At 54.8% G+C, this 18,926-nt stretch overlaps 2 protein-coding genes across 5 annotated transcripts; both read right to left on the bottom strand.

Moving 5' to 3' along the window:
* Positions 1-13: 13 nt before the first annotated feature.
* ARL6IP4 (ADP ribosylation factor like GTPase 6 interacting protein 4) lies at positions 14-12,887 on the bottom strand. 4 transcript variants are annotated; one of them, XM_027878599.1, is made up of 6 exons: positions 12,873-12,887; positions 3,367-3,563; positions 2,912-3,253; positions 2,353-2,470; positions 1,156-1,225; positions 14-1,008 (listed from the first exon to the last, which is right to left on the bottom strand). In XM_027878599.1, exons 2-6 carry the CDS (start codon positions 3,554-3,556, stop codon positions 952-954), a joined length of 777 nt encoding a protein of 258 aa, XP_027734400.1. In that variant the 5' UTR covers positions 3,557-3,563; positions 12,873-12,887; the 3' UTR covers positions 14-951. The 4 variants fall into 4 exon arrangements, with proteins under 4 accessions (XP_027734400.1, XP_027734399.1, XP_027734401.1 ...); XM_027878598.1 differs by lacking the exon at positions 12,873-12,887 and adding an exon at positions 5,180-5,219; XM_027878600.1 differs by lacking the exon at positions 12,873-12,887 and adding an exon at positions 5,176-5,219 and having other exon boundaries at positions 2,912-3,250.
* OGFOD2 (2-oxoglutarate and iron dependent oxygenase domain containing 2) lies at positions 6,131-12,697 on the bottom strand (the record flags this gene model as incomplete). Its single annotated transcript, XM_027878678.1, has 7 exons — positions 6,131-6,433; positions 7,026-7,283; positions 7,714-7,838; positions 8,866-8,965; positions 9,841-9,951; positions 12,291-12,347; positions 12,473-12,697. Coding segments are annotated over 7 exons (1,152 nt in total), but the record flags the coding sequence as incomplete, so codon positions are not given.
* Positions 12,888-18,926: the final 6,039 nt, after the last annotated feature.

Raw genomic sequence — 18,926 nt, forward strand, 5'->3', positions numbered from 1 at the left:
TTTTTGTGGGGGCGGGGGGGAGACTAAAGACAGATAAGTCACAAAACCCGAGACGTGAGCAGGCGCCAGTTTAATGGGGTTACAGCATGAAGAGAATGTGGAAACCCTCCGTGCACATCAGTCCTGTTAGTCCTTTAACTCATTTCTCCGTTTCTTTTTTACAGTTTGTAGATTTATGGATTTTGCTGTGGGGGAAAGGCTTCTCTGTTTGCTTCAGAGCAGCCATGGGCTGAGAGGTCCGGACCCCCAAGGCTGCCCAGGGCCTGTGCTGTGGGGCAGGGACAGGAGTTGCATGCAGGAGCAGACAGCAAAAGGTAAAGCTACCCCTCCACAAAACACACCTGCACACATCCCAGTGCAGCGTGCCAGCTCAGTGCTCCCCAGTGCCACCCCGGGAGATAAATCTGAGGAAAGACCCGGGGCACGGTGGAGGGTGGCACCAAAGGGTGCAGGGAGAGCTGCAGCCTGAGCAGAGCCACGGCTGCTCCTCTCTGAGCAGAAGGGTTTGTGAGTGTGAAGGGCCTGATGAGCCACATCCAGCAAGGGAGGGGCCACGAGCAGCCCTTGAAGGGAAGAAGTGGCAGCCAGCTGTGGATTTTGCGGCCACAGTGTTGGTTCCTGCCAACCAAAGCCCAGAGCTGAGGGGCAGCAGCACTTTCAGGTCCTTAACACCCTCGAGCCTGTCCCCTGGGTGCTGCTGAGCTCCTCCAGCATCCAAAGGTGCATTACCGCCACAACGGCCTCAGCTGGGAGAGGGAGGGGAGAAGCTGTTTGGTGGGAGATGAACCACTGAAGTCGCTCTCCTTCCCAGTCAGTAACTTACAGAGTGGCTGCAAAGTGCTCCTGGGGAATGTTGACACGGTGCTGTCTGCGTGGTCCAGGGACAGAGGCTCCCCCTTGGGCTGGCACTGGCAACAGGATGGGCTCCTGGCCTGGCTGATGTCTGCACACTCACTGCAGCATCCCTGTCCTCACCTGGAAGGCCAGGCCGTCCCCCCTCGTGGCTTGCTGCAAAGGGACACAGGTGATCACAGATTGTCTGAGGATGCAGGACCACCAGCACCACCCGTGGTGAACACACACACACACCACCTCTGGGTGCAGCAGCTCCTTGGCTGTGCCCAGCAGCTCATGCTGGTGGCCAGTTCCCACTACCTTGTTAATCTCCTTGTGTCTCTCCTTGCTGACAATTTCTTCCAGGACTTCCCCGTCTCCCTTAATGAGCCTGGAAGACAAGCACAAGCCTTGAGAGCTCCTGGCAAGTTCCTGCAGCTGCAGAAGGTGCTGATCCCCACCCTACCCTGAGCCCCCAGCTCCCTCAGAGCCCAGGACCTCTAGGCAAGGCCAGTGATGACCTACCCCTGACATTGCATTATGTGACTTTTTTGGGGCTGTATCAAGCTTAAATAGCACAGCAGGCTTTTCCATTGCTCCCATGGGATGAATGTCAGCACGCTGCAGTGAGGACAGGTGCAGTCCCCTAAGAAATCAGCATGGGCCTGCCAGCCCTGCCCCAGGCTGTGGGCACTGCCTGCTGTGTGCAGTCACACTGGCATGAGAAAACACATAATAAAAGCATCTCCTGCCACCCCAAAATCTGCAGGCTTCCCTGTCAACAGCAGTGCCCGGACCCCTGCAAAGCCTCTTCCTTTTTTTCAGATGGTTCAGTTGTGGTCCTGCCTGCCCCAGGAAACTGCAGAGCCATTCAGAAACAGGAGCCAGTTTGGGCCTGAAATCAGCTAGATGGGGGAGCATCTTGCTGAGCAAATTCCAAGCAGTGTTGGAGGCAGCTCACACCTCCCAACACGAACAGAAATTTAATTGTCTTCATTACATGCCTTACAGGGAACCGACCTTTGTTCCACACCTCCCTGAGCCCTGCAGGCTGCCTTCTATTTTAAGACTGGACTTGTCATACCCAATTCTCTTCAGCGTGATGTTTTTTGCTGGCTGAGAGGACGCAGTTTATTAAAAACTGGGTCATTTCTATTTGGCAGCTAAATGAACTTGGGTTTGATTGTTGCCTGTAACCCCACAGGGCACACACTCCCTCCTCACTTGCACCTGGAGCTGAACGGTGAGTGGATGCAGCCGTGGGATGCTGGGACACAGCCCAGTGTCCCTTATGTGGAGCCCCAGCAGAATTTGATAATTTGGTGTCACTTTCTGGGTAAGTTACACCAGCTCTCACAGATCTGACCTGTGAGGGGTCAGCTCAAGCGTTTGCTGCTCAAGGGGACCTGGGCCCACACATGGTACTGCAGTGCCATGGACAGGTATCCTCCAGGACTCCAACCCACACAGCGTGGATAGGGAAGGACAAACCCCCTCCTTTCTCCCCGGGGATCGTACCTGGTTCTCCCCGTTTCGGGATCCACAACTCTCCTTATGATGCTCTGCCTTGCATCCCATTCTTCCTTTGTCATTGGCTTCATAGCCTGGATCCGGGATTTCTGTTCATCTGTCAAAACTGGAATGCACTGGTCAGTCAGAGCCAGCTCCCAGGGCCAAGTCCAGGCACAGGCCTGCGGCTGCAGCCAACAGACACATCCCACACCAGATTCCTGGTGGTACTTGGGGTTCAGCGGTGAACCACACAGAAGAAGAGCCACTTCCCATCCTAAAGGCAGGACCAGCTCTGCCAGGATGTTACTGCTCAATCTGTCCTTCTATCTTTGTTCCTCACCACACCTATGAACTACATCTAAACACTTCACAAAAGAACATCTGATGTGGCTCCTACATTTACGTGGCGTGGCTCAAAGGTGGCCACAGTATGTAGGAGGGAGGAGAGCCTGGGGCTCCTCCCTGCACACAGCCCTGCTTCCCTCAGACACCTCATGGGGTCCCAGGAAGGGATCAGCACAACTCCTGTGTGCACAGCCTTCCAGGAGGAAAACACCATCATTACCTGGCCCAGGGTCCTCCACTGATTCCTTCTGCCACTGCTCCAGCGAGGGGCCAGGCACCTCTTCTCCCTTGGCTTTCTCCTCCTTAGCCTTTTCCTTTGCCTTCTTTTTTAATTTCTTTTTTAATTTCTTCTTCTTCTTTTTTTTCTTCTTGTCTTTCTGTTTCACTCTCTTTTTCTTGCCGTGCTGACTCTTCTTTGCTTTGGAGTCACTGTCACTGGAATTGTCAGAAGAGGGGCTGGAGGAAGAGGATGAGGAAGAGCTGGTGGATGAAGATGCTGTCTCAGAGGAGGAGGTGCTGGCCTTCCTCTTCTTTTTGCCCTTTCCTTCCTTCTTCTTCTTCTCTGCAATACATAAGCAGACATCAGTTGAGCTAAAAGCAGGGACCCTCTTCTCCCATCTGGACCCCTCTGTGCATCCACCCCAGGAAAAACGCGGAGTCACGGGCCTTCCCCACCTTCCCTGGCTGCTGCCGAGCTCGACTTGTGTCCGGGAGACCCAGAGTTCCTCTTCCTTGGAGGAGAGCTGCTGCCCTGCTGCGAGTCCTTGCTGCTTTTCCTCCTTTTCTTCTCCTTCCTCTCCTGCCTGCTCCGAGAGCCGCTTTTGCTCCTGCTCCGCGACCGCTTCCGAGACCGGCTGTGGGCCATGGTCAGCCTGGAGGGGACAGGGACACCAGAGCCACTGGGGCCCAAAAACATCAAATCCACCTCTGAGCCAACCAGCCCTGCTCCTGCCAATCTCCCTCCCCTGGATATCCACACGGAGAGATGGGTCGGGGTCTCCCCTCATGCAGCCACAGCCAAGTGGAATTCCACCAATCCACAGCATGGAGCCGTCGGGGTAGAGCCAGCACAGGGTAGAGCCAGCACAGGGACAACAGGCTGTCCCCAGGCAGCCCTTTCCACCTCAGACAACTGTCCCCAAGCAGGTTTTCCACTTTTCCCCCCACTATTCCTGTTTATCCCTAGAGAATCAGGCTGATCCCTGCCGTGGGCAGGCACTGAGGGGCCCGAGGTTGGTGTCTGCAGGCCCTGCTGTGCCCCACAGTCACCCCACAGCCCAGGGAGCTGTTGGGAAGATGCTGCACCACAGCCAGGCTCTGGGAAGGGGTGATGGAAGCTGCAGCTACAGCCAGCAGGACTAAACATCCTCCCAGGCTGAACACGGAGTCAATCACTCCGTTATTTAAAATGCTGAGAGCAGGCACAAGCCAAGGGGAAGAATGAATTTTTAATATTCCAATTTGCTTTTAGAAAACAGATTATGCACCGAGCTGGCACCCCCGTCCGTCAGCCCGAGGGTTCCTGGCAGCCACAGGCCAGATCCAGAGTGATCCCTGCTCCCATTAATTTAAAAAACCAACTGGCACTGTGGGCAGAGCAGGAGCTGGGAAATGCTTCCTCACAGCCACCTTCCAACTACCACATCTAATTAATTGTTTGTTTACCGTCCTGACATTCCCAGGCAGCAACTCACTCCCAAGGGAATCAGGATTTTGATTGATTTCCAAAGGGAAATTTCAGTCAGGGAAAAAAACAAAAAAATCAAACCAAAACAATTAAGGGCAGGCAGGGAAGGTCCAGAGAGTGAGAGTCCGTCATAGACACAGACTCAGCAGCCATTCCCTCAACCAAGGCCTTGTGCAGGATGGGGTTTGGGACTCGAGGCAGCAGGACCCACGTTATCCAACCCCAGCACCTGGATCCATGGACAGGAGCATCCTGGGGTGTGCGGGGCGATGCTGCGGGAAGGGGACGAATCCCAAATCCACCCCACAGCACCCCAGCCTGGCTGTGCCCCAAAGCTGGGCTCTCATCTGACTGGGGGCACTTTGGGGCGGCACCTCCTGCCCGGCCCGGCTGCTGCTCTGCCCCTGCCCTCCCGCCCCAGCACGGGGAGCCAAGGAAATGCTGGCCCTTTAAGAGCTCAGCATGAGGCGCGCTGGCCCTTTAAGAGCTCCCCACAAGGTGCGCTGGCCCTTTAAGAGCTCAGCACAAGCCGCAGTGACCCTTTAAGCACCCGCGCAAGGTGCGCTGGCTCTTTACGAGCCCGGTAAGAGGCACTCTGGCCCTTTAAGGATTTAAACGCTCTCGGCGCGGCCCCTTTAAGAGCGCGGCTCTTTATCGGCCCCCCCGGCCCCGGGTGCCGCCGCATCGCGCGGGGCTGTGCCCACCCCACCCAGCCCGGTGTCTCCAGCCCCGCGCAGGTGCGAGGAGCGGCAGGGAGTGAAGGAGGGAGGAAAGGAGGGAGAGCGGGAGGGACTCACCGGCCCGGCCGGTCCCGCTCCCGCCGCCGAGGCCGCGCCGGCCGCCCCCCTCTCCCGTCCGCCGCGAGCGGGGCCGGGCGGCAGCCGCGCCGCGCTCTTTGGTTCCGGGGGCAGCTGCGGCTCAATTTTTGGGGGAGCGCCCGAGCTGCCGCAAGCAGCCAAAAATCCAGCGGGTCCCTTGCGAAGCCTTAAAACAACACCTCGTAGCCGCTGACGTCCAGCCTTTCCCAGTTCTCGATGCTCCAGTTACTGCAGGGAAACAGGTGAGTGAAACAGCCCCTTACAAATGCAGCAGTCTCTGTGCTGTGTCAAATATATATACAATTAATTTGCTACAGAGGCAAATGCAGCCACCAAATCAAAACATGCTTGGCTTCTTTAATTTGTTTCGTAAGCGGGAGTCCCATACTTTTCAGCCAGCTGGAAGATAGGTTTTTCTGAGCCTGGGTTAGGCAAACCTCCAGTGATAGTAATTCCCTGCCATTCCCAGCAGCCTACTGTGGATCACCTGGATGTCATTTCTGAGCAGACCCTTCCCTGTCCCTCAGCAAAAAAAGCTCTTCCCCTTCCCCTGGAAACGGACAGGAGGCCACTGAGAACAGCAGAGAGTGGTAAGTGCAGGGCTTTATTCACCATTCCTTCCCATTTCCAGCGGGACCTGGGATGCTGCTGTTGGCAGAGAGGCCAAGGAGCTTCGTGTGTTTCCTCTGTACACCTGAAAATATTTAGAGAGTCTCTGTAGTGCATCAAAGTGTTGGGGCTTCCTCTGTCTTACAAACAGTCTCCAGTGTGAGCTCTGGCGAGCTGAGTTCCAGCTCTCCAAGCTCCCCTAACCCTGGCAGGGCTGGCTTTGTATCCCTTTCCAAGGTAAGAGCTTCTTCTTACAGGGCTCCTGCATCCATCGGAGTCTGTTAGTGCAGTCTGAGAGGTCAGAGAGGAGCTTTGGGCCACGTGGTCTGGAGAAATCGTGTTTTCCCATCCCCTACCACAGGGCACAGACATCCACAGTCTCGGGCACGTCCTCTTCCAGGGTTCCTGTGAATCCATCCCCAAATCCCTCTGCTTCCACCAGCTGGGGTTTGCTCTTGCACATGGGGCAGAGCTGGTTTCGGATGAGGGATGATCTCATCCACAGGATGAGGTTCCAGCGCTCCCCGGAGCCGATGGGAAGCGCCCCATGGATCTGCCCTCCCCGGTGGAGCAGCCCCTGGGCTCCCACGTGTTCCACCTCCAGGTACTTGGGCACAGGACTGGGATCCTGGAACAGAGGTGGATTCATAATTACACCTTTAAGTCCCTGGCACAACAGCACTCCAATAGTTGACGCTTATCAGCTCTTCCCCCAGGGAGCAACAGGGAAAGGACAAACTGCACCTCTGAAATGCAGCCCCTTCAGTGGTGGCTTGGCAGCAGATGGGTACAACTGTTTTCCAGGAAGACATTCCCAGTTTCAGCCAAACAACCTGTTTCATCTGTGTATGGGAGCTTTCACCCTCTCTTGCCCTAGAAACAGGTGCTACAGATTTAGCTTTAAGTCTCATTGGAAATAAATTTCTCCCTCAGGACCTCCCTGCTCACTGTTTCAGCTGTGAAAAGATGGGCTGGTTTGTTTACTCCAACCTTCTACCACAAGCTGCCTCTGTGCTCTCTTTGAAACCTGAATATTGGAACAGAAAACGCTTCTGTGTAACCAAAAAAATGTAAAGAAGAGGGAAGGGACAGAGCAGGTGTGACTGTTAGAAGTGAATAATTGTTTTTTAGAACACAGTTTATGCCTTGAAACTGAGGGGGGGCTGTGAGGAGGTAGAGGGGAATGGAATGAGGGTCCAGAGTAGGAATGTGCTCAGTACCTGGTAGAAATCCCCAAAGTACAAGTTGCCTTCTGTGAAGTCTTTCCCCAGTGAGACATTCAAGGTGACCTCTGCATTGTCATAGTGGGAGCTCAGATCCAGGTCCTCATGCAGGGAGTATTTGACCACAAAGGCTTTGTGGCTGTCCAGGCAGGATCCCCCCAGCTCAGGGTACAGCAGGGCCGTGATGGGCCGCAGGAACTGCTCCCTCAGGGGGGTCAGGAACCCTTCATCCATCCCGAGCTCATTCAGCAAAACCTGTGTCCAAGAGAGGAGGTGGGAACAGCTGAGCAGCATCATCAGAGCTGTCCCCCTCCTCCTCCAGCCCTGCTGCTGGCTCAGAGCAAGAACTTTAGAGCAAAGGCTCCAGCTACAGGAGGAAGGAGGAGGATCAAGGTGGAAAGGGATAGGGGAAAGACAGAGCAAGATCAAAAGGTGAGTGTTCTTTAAAAACTGACTCCTTGATTTAAATGGGTATTGCTTAAAAATCCCAGGTGCTCTTTGCTCTGCCTAAAACTCCCATCCCCTTTCCCTGCGTTCCCATGTCCTTTTGTGTGTGTAACATTCCCTCAACCCTTTCCCTCCAAGGGGGTACTGGAACTCCAACTGCTCTGGGTAAAATGACAGACACTTTGGAGGTGAACAGAGTGAACACTCCCCCTGAAGAAGCACAGGAGACAAATCCTACCCCGTAGTTGTTCATGGTGTTGGGCCTGCCCTTGGGCATGTCCGACTGCTCAAAGTTCTCCAGCTCATCCACAAAGGTCTGGCAGAACTCCTCTGTGAACACTGGGAGTCGATAGATCCTCTTATCTGTCAGGAGAAGGGAGACACCATTTGCTGGGGAAGGTCTCAGGTGAGTGTTCCTGCCTGCCTGTCCAGCTCCACCGTGCTGGTGGCAGTGAGAGCACAAGACCCACGTGCTTCCCTTTGAGCTCAGGCTGGAACCTGAGGGCTGGAACCCAGGATGTCTTTGTTATTTTTCATGTTGGTCCCTCATTTTCAGGCTCACCCATCCAGTCAGGAGATCTGGCACTGGTTTAAATGCCAGATGTTGTGCCAAGGAAGCGTTTTGAGTCTGGAGGGAGGGTGGTGAATCAGCGACTCATCACAGGCAGGCTGGAAGGACACTCAAGGTCATTTAGGGGCTGTGGGACTCACTCATCTGGTGCCAACCTTGTGGGGTAGAGCCCTTAAGGTCTGTGTGAAGGGAGCTCAGGACTGAGGATACAGAAGGTGAGATTAAGAGAGCAAGAGAAGGCTGGAAATCGTGCCTTGGACAAATCCAGGAGCTCTGCACAGGCTCATTTGGGTCTCTCTTTTTGTCTTGAGAAAAGGAGGAAACTTTGCCTCTTCCCCTCTACATTTTGTCAGCATTTCTGCTATGTAGAGAGCTTCACAGCTGCCTCCAGGGAAGCTTAAAACTCAGAATTCTTTCTAAAAGACTGAAATTATTTCAGCCCAGACTAACCCACAGGGATTGTCTGAAATGGCAAAGCACTTGGGGAGGGAAAAACAAGCTCCCTAGGCTAACAGTGTTCTTTCAGGCTCCCTGTGAGATGGTGGCACAACCAAAACCCCAGTCCTGCTGCTGCTGGAGCCTCTGGTGAGACATCAGCAGACTGGGATGGGAAGGCAGAAAAGAGTGTCTGCTCCAGAGCAGAACTGCTGCACAGCACTGCCCCTCCAGAGACCCCAGTCAGGCAGAGAATAACATCCTGTTTGTCTCGGTCTGAGTCAAATCCGAGCTACCAAAGACAGGGCTTGGGAACAGCTGTCACCAGGGGACCTGCAGGGTCACACAGGAAGATCTGTGTGACTCAGGTGTTGTTTCCTTTACCTGAGAAGGACTCGAGATAGCCCAGGAGGCCCTGGAGATGAGCTCCGGGCGATGTGCAGTACCGCACGATCTCCAGGAAATCGGGGGCCAGGAAGGAATCCTGGTGTCGAGGGAAAGGTGGAAAAAAACACACAGAGACACAATTAGCCAGTACAGCCTTTTACAGCCCCAGAGAGAAACGGATTTCCAGGGAGCCACAGGGAAATGTGCAGTCTGAAGGGACAGGGCTGATAGTCACACTGGGGTTACTTCTACGGCAGGAACTGCAGAACGTTCCTGTGCTTCACTTGGGGGTTTAGGTGAGTTTGAGGGTTTCTGCATAAAACTGGCCAGATTTATTATAGGCATGACAGGAAAGAGCCTGGCTCACAATGTGGATTCTTAACAGGTAGGTACAAAATCTCTCCTAGTGGATTTTAGCCTCTTTTCCCGGAATGAGCACAATGGAGTGACTGGGCTCTGCTTTGAGCACTTCCCCACACTGATGATAGCAAACAACAGCAGAACTTATTGCTGGAGGATCACAGCAAATCTGTGGGAACTTGGTTGTGTGTTACTGCTGATCTGTGGGAATTACCCAGCTGGGAAGTCTTGGGTCTGGCAAGCACGAGGAAATTCAAAGCAGAGTAGCCCCATAAAGGCTGTTTTCTGTGGCTCCTCGTTAGACCCGACCGAGCCTGTTTGCTGCAATGATGCTTTATGTTTAAATTACTAATGGTGTTTCAAGTCCAGTACCAGGTGCTGGAGCAGCTTCCATATGGAATGACCCTTTCCTGGCTGTGGAATCTTGCCTGGAGAACATGCTGTGCTGTCAAAGTTTTAAATTCAGAGTTTTAATATGCTACACACGGGTTTAAATTCCATCCAGCTTTAGCACTGCATGATCCCGAGGAGAACAGGGAAAAATAGGACTGCAAAAATAAACTCTCAGGTAATTTCCTTGGAGGCAAAAGAGACTCCAAACACACTGTGTACCTGCAGAGTGTACACCTCTGGGTGTTTTGGTTTGTAGCACTTGGAGATGATGGCTCTGCGTTCCACTGACTGATGGACTAACTGTTTTCTCCTCTGCACTTCTGCCTCAATCTGCAAATAAACAACAGGGCATATTGTGAGAAAATCAAAAGGGACAACTAACACAATTCCAGGAATTTGCTCATTGTTTTAAACCATTTATTTTTGTTTCAGGCACCTCTGGGAAGTGGAGTCTGTGCTTTGTTTTTTGTGTAGTCAAGGCAAGTCGAATAAATATCTGAAAAGCAAAATGCCTGAGACGGTTTGGAGACGCTTTCTCTTTACAGATGGCTTAAAAAAATTAACTGAAGTCTTTCTATGGAAGTGCCAAGTGGAGCTGTGAGGTTTCAGCCCTTTCAGGCATCCTGACACCTCCTGAATCACCAGCGGAGGCTTCAAGAGCCTTGGCTTGTGTTCTGACAATATAAGCATTGTCCAAAATAAAGATGCTTCCTGGGAGGGAGACAAGTCTTGTCATGAAGGGATTACTGCTAAGTGTGGAGGAGACAGGCTAATCTGTCCCTTCAGAGCAAACAGCTGTTTTAGCAGCTGATTCAGGCAGCTCTTCCTCTTTAATTCCCCCTCATGAGATTAATTTATAACATTCCTCACTGAAGAAGGAAGGAGGGTGTGACCAGTTCCCCTCCTGACCCCTGGTCAGCATCACTAAGGCATTTTATGAGGTGAGCAGCCATTCTCTGGTCATCTATTCATTCCCTTTCCCTCATTATCAGGCCCTGAAGGTCTTGTGAAGCAAGCAGACAAAACAGATTCCTTCTCCTCCTCCTCCCTCCCAGTCTCAAGGCTGATCACTCCCTTCCTTGCTGGCCTTGAAGGGCCCAGTCCCCTGCTCACCAGGTGTTGTTGGTGACCTTGACAGGGAACAGGGAACTGTAACAGCCCCCAGCACTGCCTATAAAATCAGGCACTTACAAGTCCTAAGTGGGAAACTTGGACTGGAACAGCTGCTGGACAGTGAGAGCCGTGACCTCCTACAGCCAGGGACACCTCTGATGGCAGGGGACATCTTCCTCTGAGGGCTGAGTGAGTAAATCCTATTCTTTTTTGTTATTTTTGAGTCTACATTATGTTTACATTGATACAGCAAACCTTTGTGTTAAGATCTCAGCAGCTCTGCAGAGAGTCCAGGTGATTAGGGAGTTATTAGGATCTAGGTGATTATAAATTACAACTAAAGTTAGGATCTAGGAATCCTGAGAGAAGTTGCATTATAAATTCTGCTTGTTGTGCTGCATTGACTCTACCTGTAGAAATCCTGTGCTGTCCTATTCCTGAATTCTGTGCTATATGAATCATAATATCCTGTTCATAAAGCTTTAATTATAAGTATGATTTATTGCTATCATCACCCTGCCAAGAATCCCTGAAGGAACCTGTCTGTCTTCCAGGTGAAATTAGAGCTGGTTGTGTGACAGATCTCTGTCCCTGGCCTGGGAAGGGGCACAGATTCCTTAATAAAGGGTGTCCTGGGGGGAGTGTGAACCTGTAGGACCCCTGGGTGATCCCATCTCTGGGCACCCTTTAAAAATAATTGGCAGAAGGGACAAGGAAAGACAAACCAGAAGGGGGCTGGGAGCCAGCTGACTAAATTCAAGGAGGGAGCAGCACAGAGGCCACTGGGACAAAGTGTTGGGTGACAGCATTTAATTCCAGGGTGTTGGCTGTGTAAACACCTCCCCAGCAGTGCCTGGGGGGGAATTCTTCCCTCTGGCCTCTGTCCCAGCACCGGGGTCAAGTGGGACGAGGTGCTGGGGAGCTGTGCCCTGATTCTGTCACAGCTTGTAACTTCAGCAGGTCCCGAATTCCCTCTGGGGTTGACCCCGGCCCCGGGACCCCCGGGGGTGTGGAAATGCCCCTGGGGTCCCAGCACTGGAAGGATGTGGAGCTGTTGGAGAGAATCCAGAGGAGGCACCAAGGTGATCAGAGGGATGGAGCAACTCTGCTGGGAGGAAAGGCTGAGAGAATTGGGATTGTTCAGCCCAGAGAAGAGCTCTGGGGTGACCTAATTGTGAGTTTTCTGTATGTGAAGGAGCTACAAGAAAGACGGAGAGAGACTGTTTACAAGGCTCTGGACTTGAGGACAAAGGGGAATGGCTTCACACTCACAGAGAGTTGGATTAGATGGGATATTAGAACGAAATTCCTCCCTGTGAGGTGGATGAGGCCCTGGCACAGGCCGCCCAGAGAAGCTGTGGCTGCCCCATTCCTGGAAGTGTCCAAGGCCAGGCTGGACGGCGCTTGGACCAATCTGGGCTAGCGCAAAGCATCCCTGCCCATGGCAGGGGGGTGGCACTCGAGGACCTTTAAGGTCCTTTCCAACCCAAACCCTTCCTTGCCCCCAATCCCCCTCCCGGCAGGCGTGACGGGAGAGGGGGGGTCCCCGCGCTCACCTCCCTCAGCACAGCCTGGAACTGCTCCTCGCTCCGGCAGCCGCGCTCCTGCAGCGCCTGCAACACACGGGACACCGCGGTCACCCGGACCGGCCCGCGGCACCGGGCAGGGCCCGCCCCGACACCGGGGAGACCCTCCCGGCCGCGCCCTCGGCGGTGCCCGGCCATGCCCCCAGCCATACCCGGCCGTGTTCGCGGCGGAGCTGCCGCCGGTCCCGGTAGCGCACGTGGAGGCGGTAGCGGGGCACGAAGATGTTGTCGGTGAGGAAGCAGCCGCACGCCAGGAACGGCCGCGCCCCGGACATGTTTCCCGCCGGCGCTGCGCGCGCGGGGCCCGTCCCTCCAAGCGGCTCCGCTTCCTCCCCCCGCGCGAGGGCGCGTCGGCAAATTCCCAACCGGGGCCGAAAACGGGGAGAGGCGGAACGCGCACGGTTTGTTTTTTTTTTTTTGTTTGTTTTGTTTTTGTTTTTGTTTTTTTTTTTTTTTCCGTTTTGTGCCTGTTTGTTTGTTAATTTGCGCTTTCCGTGACGTCACCGCGGGCGGGTCCCGCAGCGGCGCCGCCGCCGCACGGCCCTCCCCCGCCGGGCCGGGCCGGGCCCTCTCGGGGCCGCCAAGGGCTGTTTGCAGACGGTCCCTGGGAGCGCCCGCCCCGGCCGGCGGGGGCGCGCACGGGGGCGCGCCCGGCGGGGTCAGCGCGGCCCCGATCCCGGTCCTGATCCCGGTCCCGGCCCGGCCATGGACGCGGCGCTGCCCGAGGCCGAGCAGGAGGTGGTCGTGGCGGCCGAGCCCTGCGGCCACGGCAGCAAGTTCGAGGACATCTACCGGCTGCTGGCCGAGGGCTGCTTCCCACCCAGCTTCTGCTCCATCAAGAGGAAGAACCTCAAGCGCTACGCCCAGAAGTTCGTCGTGGACGGTGGGGACCCTGGTGGTGGGGGGCACCTCGGCCGGGGCATCCCCCCGAGGGATCGGGCTGGGGGGATGCCATGGGAGGGATGCGCCGGACCCGCGGCTGGGGAGGGGATGTGGCTCCTTGGCAGCCGTGGGATGCACCAGCGCTGTCACCATCGCTGCCACCCCCCTGCTGTGCCTTGGCATCATTCTGGGGGCGCAGAGTGGGGGGTTGTGTCACCGCGGGTGGCACCAGTGCCCCGTGGGGACCGCAGTGGGTTTATTGTAGCAGAGGATTTCGCAGCCCTGGCTGCAGAAAAGCTTTCCCTGGGCTCGTTTAGGGGTGTTACCAGGTCAGTAGCTTCTCCAGGGGCACTGCAGGAGCTCCTAAGGCAAAAAAAAAAAAAAAAAAAGGGGGTTATGTCTCTCTCCCTTTCCCTGGGGCTGAGCAGCTGGAGTGGCTGCGAGAGGGGGGTGTTGGACACAAACCTCTGGTGCCCACAGGTGGCTGCCTCTACTACGTGGGGCCCAAGAAGGAGGAGAAGCGGGAGGTGATCGTGGATCCCGAGCGGAGACGGCAGGTCTTCCTGGAGAGCCACTTCACCGAAATCGGGAACCACCTGGGGCAGAAAAAGACCGTGCACCGGATCCAGAGCCGCTACTACTGGCTGGGGATCGTGAAGGATGTGGTGGACTGGGTGAGTTGAGAGCACTGACCGTGTCGGTGACACCCTGTGCTGGCAGCAGTCCTAAGTAAGCAGCTCCAGGAGCGCAGGGGTGATGTCATCTCCAGTACCTGCTGCTTCAAAACCACAAACTGAGTAACTCTGCAGGTGAATCTTGGAATGCCCCGAGGCAGCTGGATAGTTTGGATGTCTTACCCTGAGCATCAGGAAGCCTCCTGGTGCAGGGCAGTTTTGGCTAGCATGAAAACATGGGATTTTTTTCAGAGAAGTTGCTGAGCCCAGCTTTGGATTGCTACCAGAGCTGCTCAGTTCCCTAAACTATGGTAAAGAGAGGATCTCACTGTTTCCACTGGCTCTGCTCAGCTGCTTGGCCTCACCTGTTCTGTGGCTGACAGTCACCTGCAGCAGGGCTCTGCAGCAGTGTGGTTTGGAGAAGTATGGTTGCATTACATGGTCTGAGCTCCTCCGGCATCCTTGGGCTGATGATTTTTCTAACCAGCAGTAGGAGGTTAAAATGCAATAAATATCTGCCTGGAAACAGGGTGAGAAATAGCTTAGCTGTAGGCCACGTTGAGAAAATTGGTTATTGTGTCAGAGGAAGCTGTCAGGTGAGTTTTGGGAGAGGTGAGATGTGTCAGCCTGTTGTGTTTTGTCGTCCTTTTCCTGTGCCTCACCGTTTTCATTGGGTAGAGGGAAGCTGCTCAGCCCTGCTGTCTGTCTCACCCCTTCAGTCTGAGTCTGACAGAACCCATCAGCATATTCCCAAGCCTTTTCCCTTTCCAGATCAAAATGTGCGAGACCTGCCAGAACGCCGAGCACAACAAGAACGTGTCGCGGAAAGCGCGGCCCGTCAGGGTGGAATCTCCCTGGGAAGTGCTTGGATTAGACATTCACGGTGAGTGTGTGTGGCTGACGGGCTCTCCGGGGCTCCAGGAGTGTGGCAGACCTGCTGCCACACGCAGGGAGCGAGAGCTGCCTGTGGGGAAGTGCCAAGGAGGCACAGGGTGCAACCTAATCCCTGTGCTTGGCTCGGCTCCCTCCCCACACACAATGGGAGCTGTGGGCGTGTGTTACTTCCCAGAGCTGAAGCTCTCATGGGTGTATTTTTGCTGACAAAGGTCACCCAAATGTTCTGGCCAGATGACACTGCAGGAGGGAGTCGTGGTGGGTTTTGCAGCAGTGGTTTTGCTGGGCTGGGTTTTTGACCTTGCCCGTTTGGGTGATATTACGGCATCGCATTGATTTTTTTTTTTGGGGTGGTTGTTTGCGCAGGGCCTTTTCCCGAGACGAGCCAGAGCAACACACACGTCCTCCTTGTGACTGACTACTTCACCAAGTGGGTGGAGGCTGCTCCTCTGCAGAAGAAAGATCCAATATCCGTGGCTAAAGCCCTGGCTGCCATTTTTTACAGGTGGGCTCCTCTGTTGTTGGTTACATTGCACCTCTGCAGTGAGATGGGGAGTGCTGGGATCTGTGTTGAAAAAATACTCAGTGTCCTCGAGATGTTTCCCCACGAGAGCAGGAATTCTGCCTTCTACGGGAGAGACCATGCAGTGCCTCTCAGTTGCTCTTTATAGAAGAGCCTGGTATCCTCTTGTTACAGGGAGGGGAAAAAGAGGCAGAAGTGGCTCTCCGAGTAGCCCTGAGGCCAAGAGAGCTGTGCCCCAGTTCTCTGCAGGAGCTTTAAAGCCATTCCCTCATCCCTCCTGGAAAGTGTTCATTTTGCATTCACACGGCACATGCCACCACGTGACATTGTCCTTGGAAAACTCGTGGGGCCAGTGGAGATTTGCATTCAGAGCAAGAAAATTCTCTTGCTTCTCCTGCTGCCTTATCATTCAAAGGCAAAGAGGCTTGGCTGGTTTGAACAGATGGAGCCAGCAGACCCCTCTCTGCTTGTGGGGAGGTGAGGTCCCACCAGCCTCATTAGCACCAGCCCCACTGGAGGGTCTCTGTCCCTTTCATATCCCATTTGCATCCATGAACAGCAAAATCCTCTGGCTCTGCCTCAGCTGATGGAATAAAACCACTTGTGTGTCCTCTTCTTGTTCAGGTTTGGAGCGTCCAAGAACATTTACACCAGTCAGAGCTGGGAGTTCTGTGAGGAGGTGGGTCAGGGGCTGGGTGGTTCGAGGAGGAGCCACGTGACCTGCAGCAGGTCCTGAGGGCAGAGTTGCAACGTGCCGTGTAGCGGGGGCGAGGAGCTGGTGGTGCCTTATCCCTGCCCCAGCCCTGTTGGGAGTGGGAGGTGATTTGCCAGGTGATTTTTCACCCTGGCAGGGATTTAAGGGGGTGGTTCTGTGGTGCAAGTCCTCCAGCCTCTCTGCTGAGAAGGAAAGGTCCTGTGAGAGTGTGTGCATGAAATCCCTGCCCTACCCTGGGATTAACCCATCTTGCAGTGCTGTGGAAAGCCTCAGGCGCAGAAACAGCCGTTGCAAAACCTTTTCTCAGGCTCTAACTTTTCTGGAGAACCTATTGCGCAGCGCAGCATCCCCTGGCTTGGGGAGGGGGCGCAGTGCCAGGCCCCTGCTGTGGGAGCTGTGGAGGCTGCCGTGGTGCTGACATGGCCCCTCCTTTGCAGGTCAGCCGGCAGCTGTGCGAGCGCTGGAACATCTCACAGGTCCTCACCCCTGCAGACCCCACTGACAGCCTGGAGGATCCCAGTGCTGAGGTGCTCAGGTCCTCCATCTGCAACTTGGTGAATGAGAAGCCCAGCGAGTGGGACGCTCACCTGGACCCCGTGCTCTTCCATTTCCGCACCTCGGTCAACTCGGCCACCAAGTACAGCCCCTTCTTCCTCATGTTCAACAGATACGTGTGCCTGTCCTCAGAGGTAACTGCTCGGCCCAGGAGGGTCTGGCGGGAGGTTTGACGCTGCTGTGGTTACAGAATAACACCCACATCTGTACCTTGCAGGTGGATTTTGTCAAGGACTCTAAAGAGCAAGGGACTGGTAAAGCTGACGGCCTCCCGCCCTTCACAGCCACGGTGCAGGAGCAGCAGAACATGGTGAAAGAAATTGTAAGTCCTGTGGTGCCTTGAAATCATTTTGCAGCCAAGTGCAGGCCAGGCCTGAGAGGAGAGGTGGCAGGTGGCACCTCGATGTGGTCCAAGGGCAGCAGGAGCAGAGCTGGACCCTCTGAGGTGGCAGCACAGGGTGGTGTTGCTGCTCGGAGGTGGGTGATGAAAGATGAGGGACTGGCTTTCCCCATCAGGCTGGTGAGAGCTGTGTCCCCGCCTGCCCAGCTCTCTGCCTTGTAATCTGCATCTCAAATCAGCCAAGGGAGTCCCTCCTCAGGCAGGGACAAGGAGCCTTCAGGGACATGCTGTGTAATTGCAAAGGTTAAAAGAAGCCCTGCCTCAAAATGGGAGGAGGTTGGGGCTGCCATGAGGACTAGTGGGCCAGTGGGCAGGGAGAAATGAGGGAACAAGATCACCATTCACTTCCTGACTGTCTCTGACGTGCTGGGTGACCTTGGGCAGCTTGGTTAGTCTCTGTTTCTTGGTTTGATAACTTAAGAAATGACCTCAGTGTCCCCTGTAAAGGGCTTGGTGAGCTGTGTGCCAAAAAACCACAGGCAGGGCTCAAGTGCTTTGTTTGCTCAGTCATTTCTTACACTCAGACAGGGTTATGCTGTCCTCTCTGTGAATCACCTGGACTGTAATTCTTCTTGCCAGGGAATAACAGGAGTAATACAGAGCAGGAGGGAGGAGGCCTGGGAGCTGAATATGTGGGATCCATTCCCAGCTGATCCCTTTGGCAGCTCAGGCTCACTAGCTTGGCTCCCTTGTGAAATGGAGATGCACATTGTGGCACAGGGCAGTGAGAGCTCTGTCCTGTCCATGAGGGAACAGCTGGGGTCAGTGATTCTCACCCGCAGCCCAGCCGGGATTGGGGCTGTAACTAAGGGAAGGTGATGAAGTTCCCCGTGGCTCTGTGGCACTCCAGCCGAGATCCCCTTCTGCCCTCTACTGATGGAGAACTAGCGGCTCACCTGAGCACTGCCCTGGAATTGCTGCTGTTTAACGTGAGGGCTCCTGCTGGTTTGGGGTTGGTGAGAACAAGGCTGGAAAGCCCTTGCTTAGTCCCTCCCTTGGCCCTGGGTGTATCCAGCTGTGGCACAGCCTCAGCTCACCCAGCCCAGCTCTGCACCGGCTCTCACTCGCTCTGAGCATCTCTGATGAGGAGAGACTCTGGGAGCTGGGCCTGGTTAGTCTAGAGAAGAGAAGAATGAGAGGGGATCTCATCAATCCATGCAAATATCTCCAAGGGGTGTCATAGGATGGTACCGGACTTTTTCAGTGGTGCCAGTGACAGGACAGTGAGCAGTGGCCATAAACTAAAACATAAGTTCCACCTCAACCTGAGGAAGAACTTCTTTCCATGGAGGGCAGCAGAGCACTGGAACTAACCTGGGAGGTCATGGAGTCTCCCTCTCAGGAGACATGCGAAACCCACCTGGACACGTTCCTGTGCCACCTGCTCCAAATGACCCTGCCTTGGCAGGGGGGTTGGACTGGATGAACTCCAGAGGTCCCTTTTAACGCTGTGATTCTTTTATTCACCAGGCTCTGTGAGACAGAGCTGAGCTGATTTTGGGTGACACCTGAAAGCCCAACCCATGCAATCCTCTTTCCAGGTGATCGCCAACATGACCACGGCCTACAACCGGGAGCGGAAGAGCATAAAGAGGAAAAGTCGGGGCCTGCCCTCTCTTGCCTTCAAAGTGGAGGACAACGTGTTTGGGGGCAGCACTGCCAGCTCCCTGAAGAAGCTGAAGAAGGGCCAGTTTGTGTCGTTCCAGATTGAGACAGTCCTGCCCCCCGAACAGAGCTTGTCCAGCGGGAAGAAAACCAGTTAGTCCCGGGGGCTCTTCGGGGGTCCTGCGGCGCCGGGGACAGCACGGACTGTCCCCCCAGGTTTGTGGCTGCCTGGGAGTGCAGGGTGCAGATGTGCCTGCTCTGTCCTGGGAGAGAGGAAGGGGAAGGTTCAGACAAGGGTGTCTGTTCAGTCCCTTCCCGAGGTTTGCCCTTGAGCCATCCCTCCGACCGAGGGAGGCAG

Source organism: Empidonax traillii, unplaced genomic scaffold, assembly GCF_003031625.1.
Source record: "Empidonax traillii isolate 1590-97213 ecotype Southwest subspecies unplaced genomic scaffold, ASM303162v1 scaffold43:size1863611, whole genome shotgun sequence".
NCBI classification, from domain to species: Eukaryota; Metazoa; Chordata; class Aves; order Passeriformes; family Tyrannidae; genus Empidonax; species Empidonax traillii.

Coding starts and splice junctions, on each gene's coding strand:
- ARL6IP4 (XM_027878599.1), bottom strand. CDS start 3,556: ATGGCCCACAGCCGGTCTCGGAAGCGGTCGCGGAGCAGGAGCAAAAGC. Junction 2,471..2,911: donor AGTGGAGGACCCTGGGCCAG/GTAATGATGGTG, acceptor AGTGCATTCCAG/TTTTGACAGATGAACAGAAA. Junction 1,009..1,155: donor GACACAAGGAGATTAACAAG/GTAGTGGGAACT, acceptor GTCCCTTTGCAG/CAAGCCACGAGGGGGGACGG.